The sequence below is a fragment of the Octopus sinensis genome, linkage group LG27 (assembly GCF_006345805.1).
Source record: "Octopus sinensis linkage group LG27, ASM634580v1, whole genome shotgun sequence".
In the NCBI taxonomy this organism is placed as follows: domain Eukaryota; kingdom Metazoa; phylum Mollusca; class Cephalopoda; order Octopoda; family Octopodidae; genus Octopus; species Octopus sinensis.
The window spans coordinates 10,225,383-10,238,854 of NC_043023.1; the positions used below are offsets into that span (position 1 = coordinate 10,225,383).

Below are 13,472 nucleotides of genomic sequence, written 5' to 3' on the forward strand. Positions count from 1 at the left end.
ACGTCGGCACACTGAAAGGTAGGTCTGGTGAGATTGTTAACATGCTTGAACAGAGATGTGTAGATTTGTGCTGCATCCAAGAAGGTGGAGAGGAAGTTCTCCTAGGTTCCTCACAGGCAAAGAACATAAGTATAAGATTTTCTGGGTAGGGAACACTGATGGAGTCGGGGGCATGAGTATACTTCTTGCAGAGAAATGGGCTGATAAGGTAATCGAGATAGTCAGAGTCTGTGATGGAATACTGAAGTTTAGATTAGTGCTGCAACATGGATTAGCAACCATTATCTCGGCTTATGACCCTCAGTCAGGGCTACCTGATGAATATGTGCTTACATTGACAGTGCTGTGTCTACATTGGCTGCAGCTATCAGCATCTGAAAAGGTTGTTATTAGCATTTTCCTGCCTGCATGTCATTAGCAGTTGTCCTTGCATTTAATCCTGCATCATTCATGTAACGCTTGCTAACACCACTGGAGCGGGTGTTGTGCTGGCATTAGCACAGAGGTGTTCGTATGGATACCTGTAAAGAGGAGTTAATCAGGTATTGTCACCACCAACAGTGGAGGGTGTTGCATCCCGGCATTCATGCAAAGCCATGTTAATACAAATAAAGGTAAATAAGTTAGGTAGACAAATACAGTAAGGGTAGTCAATCCGTTGAGTTAGGCACAGAGAGAGGAGAAGGGAAGTTGATTCATCATGTACTGATGATAATGGATTAATGAAGCAATAGGCACTGAGTTCAGCATGCTCTCATTTAGCTTTGCTGCTGGGGACAAGGACCTTTAACTTATCTCTGCTGCATAATCTGAGTGTGCAATGTGTCTGACAAGAGTAACTCTCTTTCTGGGTATACATATATATATATATACATATATACACACACACACATTTATACATACGTGCAGAGGGAAAAAAGCAGCCAAGAAGCCAAATAAATTATTGGACACAAGATAAAATGCAGACACCAACAATTTACACACACACACACACACGCAACATGAGAGACAGACACTAAAAGATGATGATCATCATTATTTACATTATTTACATTTGATGGATATTTGTCCTCATCTTGTTTGTTGTTAACACAATGTTTCGGCTGATATACCCTTCAGCCTTTGCCAGGTGTCTTGAGGAAATTTCGAACCTATGTTCTCATTCCAAAGGTATTTTTCAATGTTGTTGTTATTATTATTATTATTATTGTTATTATTATTCAAGTCACTGCCTGGAACTGAACTCGGAATCTTGGGGTTAGTAGCCTGTACTATTAACCACTATGCCATATGCCCACGGGCATATGGCAGAGTGGTTTTTGATGATATATATAATCTGATATATATATGGGTTGAATTCATAATGATCTTGTTTTGTCTGACCATTAAAGATAGTACTATCAGCAGTGGTGGTCAGTTGGACTGTCATCACCACTACTACTATCATCATTGTTATTACCAACATAATTATTCTTCACAGACCCAAGACCTGCTATGTAAAGGCTGCTGCAGTGCAGTTGATTAAATCTACCCCCAGATTTTCACTGGTATTTTGATGATATAAATATTGAATACTAGAGAGAGGATATAATATGTATTTTTTAACTAACCTGGGCCAGCATCAACGATACCACACCATAGTGTTGCCTGAAAGTTATACAAAGAGGAGAGGAAAAACAATTATTATTATTAGATTAACCAATGAAAACAAATGTAATTCGGTCATTATAACCTAATTACATCAATAATTACATACACACAAATACACGTTATACATATATATATGAGTTAAGAAATGGAGTAGATAAAATCTGGGCTACATATGTTTCAAAGCAGGTGGAACATCAGAACTGGTAAATATCCAAACGAGGTGTATACCACAGGCTACCCTTCAGACCAAGGGTGTCTTGATTAAATGAAGTTTACACTGTCAATAGGAGGCACAGAAGATACGGTAAGGGAAAAACCAACAACCTTGTACCCCAATAAACCCCTTTTGTTCCTGAAAGTTGTTTCTTACATTTCTATGGATTGTTTGAAGCTCACCTTCCTACATCTCAATCCTTGGATCCTACATATACACACACACACACACACACACACACATATATATATATACATATATATATATATATATATATATATATTATATATATATATATATATATATATATATATATATATATATATAAACATTATACAATTATACATAATTATAACACATGTACTGTGTTTTTCTGGAGAATTAATGGTGGTAATAGTGTATTTCACGTCTATTTTTCAGTGCGTGGTGAGGAGCAAGCCAAGCCCTTGTTATAATTATGTATCTCTATTATAAAAGGCAGATTTTATCTGCCTCCCTTTGTAAGTTATAGAAATCTACAATATAGGATTTCTTCAATTACAATTTACCTAGCATTTTTAAGAGTAGAATGCATCGGGTCATGCCAGGTCCAGTTTTTAAAATTTAAACTCCAATTAAGCAAAATTTACAGAAAACTCACATTCTGGTGTGTATGTCAAATGCTTTTCTTAGTCTGGTTTACAGCACACGCAAACGCACACACACAGTGTGCAACGAATAAAGTGAAACTAGATGTAATATTTGTTTCTGTCTATCACGCTGATAGATACATGAGTAAAATGTATGGGAAGCTAACAGATAAGAGTGAGTGAAAATGTTCTTGGAAGAGAGTAAATTAGCGACAGAGTGATTTGAGGAAGACTAAACTGAAAGTATGAAACAGTGTTTATGTATAAACAGACGACACTTATATAAACCCTTTCGTTACCAAACCGCCCGAATTTACCTATTCATATTTAAATGAGAATATCAGAGTAAATCTCTTCAGTACATTCGTGAAAACACGTGTTATACTTCGTAAACACTTCAAATACAGTTTTGTACAAAAATCGAAGTGTAATTTTAATTCCATGAATTATGGGAGATTTTTTTCCGAAATTTGTTCCTATTGTGTTTTCAAAATTTGTAATTCTGACAAAAAATGGATACGAATTTCATTATATCAAGCAGAGAGTCAGAATTCGAAGGATTTTCTACTGAAGACCTTCATAAATCTAACTCTATGACTGAAAAAAAAAGCATCTTTATATAAGAGTGAAGTTGTGTGTCTGTCTCCTACGATTTAGATTCGTAACTACTCCCACATTTTGCGGTGCAGTTTAACCAAAAGCGGGTATCTTATAGTCGTGATTCATATCGAGCCCTTCTGGGTATTAGCGCACATCTACGATGAGTCTACGATTTTAAAAAAATTCACCATCATATTTTTCCATTTTAATGCATTTTTTTCGCTTTTATATAAGGGAAGTAACTCTCTAAAAATATCTACGATGTGTCAACGATTTAAAAAAAAATTTACCTTAATTTTTTTTCAATTTTTAATGCATTTTTTTGCTATTTTTTGGCTATAACTCTCTAAAAATGCTTATATAGTTATTTCCCTTACAACCCGAGCAACGCCGGGCAATACTGCTAGTATAATTATAAAATGTTTATAAAAATTTACCTATGGGTTATATTTCCGCACTGACCACTTAGTAAAATTTATTTATGATTTTACCCTTTAATATAAATATATATATATATACATATATATATATATAAATTTATAAATGAGGATAATATCGATATTTAAATATCGATATTATCAAGTGGCCACCATGGGAAAAAATACCGTACAAAGGTAATAATTTTTTTTTTAACAATTAAAAATGAGGGTGTCATATGTACGTATGCACACGGCCAGTTAAATTGCCCGCCAAAACACCCCATAAGCACGATATGGTTAAAATAAACACCGCAGTGAATATAATAACGATATGAACATTTAACGTGGTTTTTATAGTCAGAGTTTCGACTGCTATTTCGGCATGGTGGTGTCTCTCAGACACCCTCATTTTTAATTATATATATATATATATATATATATATATATATATATATATATATATATATATATAAGGTGGGGACCCAGAAGGACCCAGAATTTTGCAATATTATTTTCTTTGCTTAGTTTTACGTATTAACACTATTATCACCGTCAAAGTAGTCCCCATTTGAAGCACTGCATCGACCCAGACATGTTTTCCACTATTTTGTAGCAGTGCTGGAACTGCCCTGAATGAGGTTGGACCTCAAGTGACAAGTGACCATTCGAAAAGCATGAAACCACTCGTGATCTTGTGTTTTGCTCGTGGCATCATGGCAGTGTCCTCGTAAACTGTTTGAAGCATGACAACTGTTTCGGCTGCCGTTTTCTCCAGCAGAAAACAGAATTTTATGGAAGCAAGCTGATCCTTCATTTCAGCCATTGCAAAACTCGAACAGGGGAGAAGCCCTGCAAAACAAAGATGCACCACATGGTAACAGCACCATCCTCGAAGATGCCGCTTGGCAGGATGATGCCTGAGTATCGCATCAAGTGGCTTCTAGCAGCAGAAGCCTGAACTTCAATGGCCTTGCCCTACAGAAACGTTTCCGGCCACTTTTGGGTACCCCCTCGTATATTCGATATACTCTCTACATTATAGATCAACGATATATATACACACCTGAGTAAACACGGCAATCTATATATGGTATGATGAACAACTGTTATAAAGCCATGAAATTTAGGATGGGGAGAGGCATTAATGTGGATTATAAGGACCCCAGTACATGACTGGTATTGTATTTTATTAGCCTAGCAAAGATGGAAGGACATGGTGACCTCAGCAGGATTTGAACTCTGAACATAAAGTGTGGTAAATAAATACCACAAGGTATTTTGCCCAACAGCAATCAGACACAAAAACAGGAGAAAAGAGGGAGGACAATTTATTAAATGAACCCCTGGATATTACTGGTACAGATTTTCACTCCAGGTTGTTAATAAATACTCTGGCAGGATTTGAACCTGCAACATAAACAGATCAAACTAAACACTGTAAGGGAATGATTCTGCATTTAGACCAGGGTCAGAGGAAAGAGGAAAATTATAAGAGAGAGGGGGTGAGGTGTTTTATATGGAATGAAAAGAAGAGAAGGAAAGATTTGAACTTGTAAAGTTGAGGTAACGAAGGATGAGATGAAGTAAAGAATCTAGTCAGGTAACAACAGCAACAATAATAATTAGGATGATTAATTAATGAAGTAGGTTACAGTGTCATTAGAGTGTGAGAGAGAGAGAGTTGAAGCACGACGTCCCATGGTGGTATTATGACATGAATGACTCAAAACAAGAAAACAAACGTTATTGAAAACATTAAAGAAACAGATTTGGATAATCCAAATCCATTGGGGACTTACTTTTGAACTGCCAGATGGAGGGGAGTGTCACCATGTTTGTCCAGTTTATTGGCATCGATGCCATTTTGTTGTAGGAGAAGTTTAGCTGTGTCTGTGTGTCCATCCCAACAGGCAAGATGTAGAGGTGTCCGACCATATTTGGTCACCACCCTCACATCAGTGCCATTTTGTTGTAGGAGAAGTTTAGCTGTGTCTGTGTGTCCATCCCAACAGGCAAGATGTAGAGGTGTCCGACCATATTTGGTCACCACCCTCACATCAGTGCCATTTTGTTGTAGGAGAAGTTTAGCTGTGTCTGTGTGTCCATGAAATGAGGCATGATGTAGAGGTGTACAACCATCGTTGTCCACCACCCTCACATCAGTGCCATTCTGTTGTAGGAGAAGTTTAGCTGTGTCTGTGTGTCCATAAAGTGAGGCAAGATGTAGAGGTGTCCGACCATATTTGTCCACCAACATCACATCAGTGCCATTCTGTTGTAGGAGAAGTTTAGCTGTGTCTGTGTGTCCATAAAGTGAGGCAAGATGTAGAGGTGTCCGACCATATTTGTCCACCAACCTCACATCAGTGCCATTCTGTTGTAGGAGAAGTTTAGCTGTGTCTGTGTGTCCATGAAGTGAGGCAAGATGTAGAGGTGTGCAACCATATTTGTCCACCACCCTCACATCAGTGCCATTTTGTTGTAGGAGAAGTTTAGCTGTGTCTGTGTGTCCATGAAGTGAGGCAAGATGTAGAGGTGTCCCACCATCATTATTTCGCTGAGTGACCTAAAAACGATAAACAATAAAGACATTAAAGATGGCATCAAGTGGATGGGGTGGGGGGCAACGCAAAAATGAAAAATTTCAAAAAAAGAGAAAGAATCAGATTAATAAACAGGTGGAATGTAGTTGGAGAGGAGTAAATAAATGAGGTTCATATCATACCTGTACCCACAGACACACACACACATATATATATACATATAAACACACACACACATATATATATATATATACTCTCACATCCATATATATACACTCTCACACAAGGAAATGAGCAACTTTTGAAAGAGTCCCCACCACCACCACCGCTATTTTCTCATAAATGTGTTTATTTAAAGAATTTTTTTGCCAAAAACCCCCCGATTTCGGACACGGAGGTTCCGGAAAATTGCCAAAAAATCGGCAGTGGAATTTCCACCCCCTCCAAAATTCTTCAACTTTGACTTTTTTCCCCCAACACTAACCCTAACCCTAACTACAGAAATGTTTTGAAATTTTTGTCCGAATCATCATCTCCGTATTTTTCCACAAATTCTGAAAAAAAAATTGTGTAAAAAGTAAAGAATGAAGGAAATGGGGGTGGGGGTAATTTAAAAATGCCGATTTTTGCCAATTTTTACCAATTTTTTTGCAGATTCGTATTTCCCTTAACCGAAAAGCGGGATTTGTATCGGGGAAAAAAATTTAAAGAAAGGGTGGTTTTTTTGTGGGTAGAAAAGGAAGTCTTGCAGCAACTTTTATTTAAAATAATATGAATCATCAGTTATGAAGAAACGAAATTTGGGGCACTAAACTGTATGTATATATCATATACATATAACACACACACATACATATATATACATATCTATATACACAAATATAAATGTATTCGCTAACCTGTAAAATGTTATTTCCTTTGCTACTTAAAAGGACTTTGACTACATCTTCATAGTTCTTCCTCACAGCCCGATGTAGAGGTGTGTAGCCCCATGAGTCCTGCTTATTAACATTTGCTCCCCTGGAAACTAAGGAGGCCACAGCATCAATTTTACGACTGAAAGGAAGAAAAAAACATAAAACATCACAGACATTCACTTAACAATTACATTAAATATACATTCGTGTTCAATTAAACGCATAAAAACCAATATATATTACAGCCGCGTGTGTATATATATATATATATATATGTCTGTGTGCGTGCATGCCTGTATAGACATAACTACACAAATGTGCTCCCCTGACGAATTTGTTTCCCTGTAACTTCTAGGAAAAATGGATATTTTTTTAATGAAATTTCTTTCAAAAATATGCTTCAGAAGCGAAGATTCTAATTATATTGGAATTTATTGTGAGAAAAAATTTTTAGTGGGTGCAGAGAGAAATTTGGGAAAGTTCGCCCGAGTCGGCTTTCTTTCCAAAAAAATAAATATTTTCTAATGAAATTTTCAATAAAACCGTTTCAGATGGTGAAGATTCCACTTATATCGGAATTTAATATGAAGAAAATTTTAAAAACTTGGTGGATTCGCAGAGATATACACTGATACACATCAGAAAATGAAAAGATGAACTTTGGAAAAATAACCGTGATGTGTGTCAGTATATATGTGTGTGTATCCACCAAATATTTAATGTTTTTTCATGTTAAATTCCGATATAATCCTAATCTAATCCATTTGAAAGGGATTTGTAAAAATTTTCACACAAACAAAATATCCATTTTTCTGAAAGTTTCTATAAGGATTTAAGTAAACTTCTCAACGTTTGAAAGTTTGTTTTCACAACAAATTCCAATATAATTGGAATCTTCATCATCTGAAGCATTTTTATCATAGAAATTTCATTAAAAGATATCCATCTGTCTAAAAGTTATAAGGAAACAAATTCATCGGGGGTCCAAGTTGTGTAAGTATGCCTATATATATATATATATATATATATATATATATATATATATATATATACCTTATATATATATATTTATATATATACATACACACACACACACACACCACACACACCACACACACACACACACATACATATATATAATACCGGTTCATATCGCTAGTTGAAATGTCAAAGTCAATAATATTATATAGGTGTATATGTGTATGGATATATATATTTATATATATATGTATGCATATATGTGTATGTATATATATATGTATGTATATAGAGAGACAGACAGACAGAGAAATATGAGCCACTGAAATACGTATAATCGTTAATACACAGTAAACAAATGTGTACGTGTGTGTGTATACACATATTAATAGGTGAGGGTATAAAGTATAAATATTTTTATTCCAGCGAGTGTACAATACAAAACAAGGATTAAGTACCGTTATTAGTATCTACATATTTGGTATACATTGAAAAATATATTGTAATCCTTTTGCGAAAGATGGAATGTCTGAAAATTATAGACAAACTAATTGATAGCAGATTTTTCATCAATCTAAAAAAAAAAACAACAGCAGCACGTCGTAATTGGCGGGAAAACTACGTCTGCAAATGTAATGTTGTCATAGCAACGGACTATGCAAGAGAAAGTTTGTTGTTAAGGGCAACGAGGCGTATTTTTACCGCCAAAAGAAACAGTGACCAACAAGGAAGTATGGCGGTCATATAACACACATAAATGAATATATAAACACACCCATATTTATTATATGTGTGTGTGTATATATATATATATATATATGTGTGTGTATATATTATATATATATATATATATATATATATATATATATATATATATATATATATATTTTTTGTTCTTCATTTTCGTTTTTTACACATTATTTTACACCCGGTACTCTACTTTTGTTCAATTTTTGTGACGGGGTGGGTGGGTGAGGTGCGGACTCGGATGATTCACATGATCCGGTAACCCCACTCGACAACCGGTCCCAAAAATGAAAACAAGAAGTGTAATAGGTGTAAAGCAACGTTGAGTTTTCGGACCCTGTGAGATTGATCGTGTGAATTTTCCGAGTCGTCTCCACCACCCCTCGTTCGCCAGCGTGTATTGTTTTTTACGTATTCGTTTAATACATTTTATTTTACACCTATTGCACAATGTTTTTTGCTCAAGTCAAACACTGGAGTTTAACTTATACACACACACACACACACACACACACACATATATATATAAAAAACAATACACGCTGGCGAACGTGGGGTGGTGGAGACGACTCGGAAAATTCACATGATCAATCTCACAGGGTCCGAAAACTCAACGTTGCTTTACACCTATTACACTTCTTGTTTTCATTTTTGGGACCAGTTGTCGAGTGGGGTTACCGGATCGTGTGAATCATCTGAGTCCGCACCTCACCCACCCGCCCCGTCACAAAAATTGAACAAAAGTAGAGTACCGGGTGTAAAATAATGTGTAAAAAACGAAAATGAAGAACAAAAAATTCGCCGACGAACGGGGAAGTGGTGAGATTTGAATTTTCCGAGTCGTTTCCCCACCTCCTGTTCGCCATATTTTTCTTTTCATATTCGTTTACTACATGTTGTTTCACACCTATTGCACTATTTTTTCCTTTTTTCTTTGCTTGGGCCAAACACAAGATTTTAACCAAGTGTTTCCCTCCTCTGTCTTCTCCATCTGAAGGAGCCATGTCCCTCTTCTAATGCAAGACACCTTTCTCTCCAGCAATATTAGCTCCCCCACCCCACCACCTCAACCAGTCGAGAGGTCTTTGTCTTGCAATTAATTGGTGACCTCACTGGTTCTGATGGCATGTAAAAGGCATCCAGTACACTCTGCAAAGTGGTTGGTGTTAGGAAGGTCGTCCAGCCATAGAAACCAAACCTAAGCAGACAGTAGTGTTTGGTGTGGTCTTCTGACTTGTCTGTTTCTATCAAACCCTCCTACCCATGCCAGCATGGAAAAGGAACATTCGATGACGATGATGGTGTGTGCGTGTTTGTGTGTTTGTGCAAAATTCTGGAACAATTTGTGACTGCAGAAGCTATAGAAACTAACAAGAACTTCAAAACATGTTTTATTGTCCAGAGATGACCTTATGAAGCACAATTCAAAATATAATAGATCTCAAAATGTGTTGAGTGAGTTGCAGATGGAGGTGAGAAATAATTTCTGTAAGAAATTTACAGATTATTTACTGCCAAAACAAGCTTGAGAATCTTTCTTGTTGCTTTAGATCTCAAATAACATTTTCTTTGGAGAAAAATTGATCGATCTCTCCATAATCAATATGAAGAGAAGACACTGAATCACATTGGGTCAATCTTAAGAACTGTTGGATCTCAAAGAATATCTCCAAAACAAAAATAATCTGTTTTGACAACAAATAACGAAAAAGATTTTGGTGATTCAATGAAGAGGATTCATGGAGAAAATGAGAAAAGGATGTTATTTGGTTACTACTATCATGCTGTTATCGTGTCACACTGCCACTATTATGGTATCTTTGGATATTCAAATAGTCTGGAATTGCAAAAAATTTCAAAACAAAAGCAGATCTGAAGATTTTAGTTAATTCAAGCCTTACCTTTTCACAGCATAATGTAATGCTGTCAGACCTTCTTTGTCACTCATGTCCATATTGGCTCCAGATTCTATCAAGAAGGCTATGAGACTTGTGCTGCCCTGTTCACAAGCTGCCATTAAGAAAGTTTGACTGTGTGAGTTTATTTGGTTGACCTGAAGAGAAGAAAGAGAAGATATATAAAATATATCAAAGGAGAGAGATTTTAGTTTAGTATTCCCTGGTAAAGCTCATGAAATTCTACACTGTGTTATCACTGATGTCTGGCATAGTAGCACTTTTTATTTAATGCTATAATGATGAAGGAGATTTAAGAAATGGTGAGAGAAGAACAGGATGTTTGAAATGAAGCATGGATCTTCAGATGTCATATGTCTGGTGAAACAGCAACGTGGGATCTACTTGGAAAAGAATGAAAGCAAATCTACAAGAAAGGTGTAGAGCACAGGTAAATCAAGGTGGAAAAGGCTTAGAAAGACTGTTTAGTTCATGCATAAGCTCAAGGAAAAGATTGAAAATCTATTTATGTTAGTCACTGAATCTATTACAAAGCAATTACTTGTAATTAGACATCTGTGACATCTTTGGAACGACACCAATCACAACTAAATATGAGCAACTATGGAAAGGTAGACACAAATGAAAAGAAACAATGGAGAAAATAAGAAATATTATGAAAGTAGTGATCAGAATTTTGAGCCTAAATGCAGCAGCAGTATCAGGGCTTACATTAGTTTGTAGCCATACAATATTTAAAAAGGTGTGAGTGGTTCATACACAACTGTATTACAGCTGTACAAACAACACTATCGACTTCTCCTTGAGGAAAACACCTACCCTCACTAACTGGCAGACATTCACCCACCATTGAAATACATGTATGATGGTCATCAAGAAATTAAAGGATGTTTTTTCTGCATTTCACCGTTTGTCAGCTGTCTTCCCTTCCAAATTAAAAGCCACATTTTCTGGTCTCTTACCAAGAGTATCTCTATAGATTTTACAGAATCATTCCACCCACCACTCCATAACCATGATGGTTCTCTGATCCAAACTCAACTACACATTGAGTTTCATATATTTGTACCACCATATATTGGCCCTTATAAAATTCTTCGCAATTCCTACCCAAGAGTAGCATTACTCTCTTAGAGAAGCCCTGTTTTATAATTCTTGCTGATAGTGTCCTATCTGCTGACTACCAGCCAGTCATTCTAACTTCCAATATTTCAATTATGAAGTAAAAAGTCATAAACAACCATTATCTTTGTCCCTTTGGGTATCTTTCTCTATTCAATGAGCCCCAGTACATTTCCATAAAGCTGGTTCAAGCAGGAGTCTGATTCCTACGTGACTTCCCAGTGTTTTAGTTATGTTTGACAACTTCTGCAAAAGAAATACTGTAGCCCTTGACGTCGGTAAAACCTTTAACTGTGTATGGCAAGAGAATTTCTTGACAAAGTCACCATTTATCTATTGGGTCAATCTGTCCCCCATCTCTTGGACTGAACATTTCCTGCCAGAATACTCCATTGCAGTGTGTCAGGATGGGTTTCTCTCTCACTGACATTCCATCAATTCTGGCATACCTCATTGTCTGGTTGAATATTTATAAAAAGTGACAATGATGAGGATTAGAGGAAAGAGGTAAAGAAAGAAATGAAATATTTTGGACAAATATATCTGGTTATTTAGGAACATTTAATATTGTGTATAAAATAATAAACAAACATTTAAAATTGAAGAAGCAATATAAAGTAAACTTACTGTTCCAGGATTTTCTTTGATAAGTCGTTCGACATCTTTAAAGTCCCCATCCACAATGTTGCTTATAATCTTCTTCACATCCATGTCTTTTGAATAGAAAGGAAAGTAAGATGGTTTTTAAAAACTTATAAAATGAGGTAAAGAGCAATTTAAAGAAGACGGAACAGCTCATTTGTAAAATTAACATGCAAATGGCTGAGTACACCACAGACGCGTGTACCCCTAATGTAGTTCTCAGGGAGATTCAGCATGACACAGAGTGTGACAAGGCTGACCCTTTGAAATACAGACACAACTCATTTTCGCCGAGTAGACTGGACCAACGTGAAATAAAGGTTCTTGCTCAAGGAATCCTCCTACTCATTCCCTGCCCCCACCAACCCACCAACTCTCTGCGCATGAGTGGCTGGGGAAGCAAGCATATTAATGTGTTAATGCGTATCCACAGGTTTGTATGTAGTTGGACGCATCTATCAATGGTGCTACCACAAACCCCAGTGGTGCTTGATTATTGCACCCAGAATCTCTTACTGGCCACCTGATATGTTATCTACTTACCTGCCTGTCTCCCCTCTCTTAACCCTTTTGATACTAACCCGGCTGAAACCGGCTCTGGCTCTGTAGTACTAAGTCTTGTTTTCATAAGTTTTGAATTAAAATCTTCCACCAAACCTTAGTCACAATTTATGTTCCTAACACTAGCTTAATGATAACAAAGTTATTTTACTAAATTCTTTGTTATATTTAAAATTAATTGAAAGAAACACAGAGCATTTCAACAGAAATATGGTAACAAAAGGGTTAAAATATATAATAGAGAAACAATTCTTAACTCTTTTGATACCAGCCTGGCTGAAACTGCTTCTGGGCTCTGTGATAAAATGTCTTGTTTTCATAAGTTTTGAATTAGAATCTTCCATGAAACCTTAGTCACAATTTATTTTCCTAACACTAGCTTAATGACAACTAAGTTATTTTACTAAATTCTTTGTTATATTTAAAATTAATTGAAAGAAACACAGAGCATCTCAACAGAAATATGGTAAGAAAAAGGTTAAAATATATAATAGAGAAACAATTCTTAACCCTTTTGATACCAACCCGGCTGAA

The 13,472-nt window shown here is 36.0% G+C and overlaps 2 protein-coding genes across 17 annotated transcripts in view; one reads left to right on the forward strand and one right to left on the reverse strand.

Annotated features, from left to right (window-relative positions):
* Positions 1-13,472, forward strand: part of LOC118768190 (zinc finger protein 665-like) — a 360,963-nt gene that overhangs the window by 173,142 nt on the left and 174,349 nt on the right. The window lies entirely within an intron of this gene.
* LOC115225405 (serine/threonine-protein phosphatase 6 regulatory ankyrin repeat subunit B-like) overlaps positions 1-13,472 on the reverse strand; it is a 33,869-nt gene that overhangs the window by 14,110 nt on the left and 6,287 nt on the right. For 14 of the 16 annotated variants that reach the window (XM_029796362.2, XM_036514167.1, XM_036514164.1 and 11 more), the window contains exons 2-6: positions 12,363-12,448; positions 10,599-10,750; positions 6,955-7,111; positions 5,312-6,078; positions 1,611-1,647 (exon numbers count right to left, since the gene is read on the reverse strand). In XM_029796362.2, the coding sequence (XP_029652222.1) occupies positions 1,611-1,647; positions 5,312-6,078; positions 6,955-7,111; positions 10,599-10,750; positions 12,363-12,446 (1,197 nt within the window). In that variant the 5' untranslated portion in view covers positions 12,447-12,448. Of the gene's footprint in view, positions 1-1,610; positions 1,648-5,311; positions 6,079-6,954; positions 7,112-10,598; positions 10,751-12,362; positions 12,460-13,472 lie in introns of all 16 variants that reach the window. The other 2 variants (XM_036514175.1, XM_036514162.1) reach the window with 2 other exon arrangements.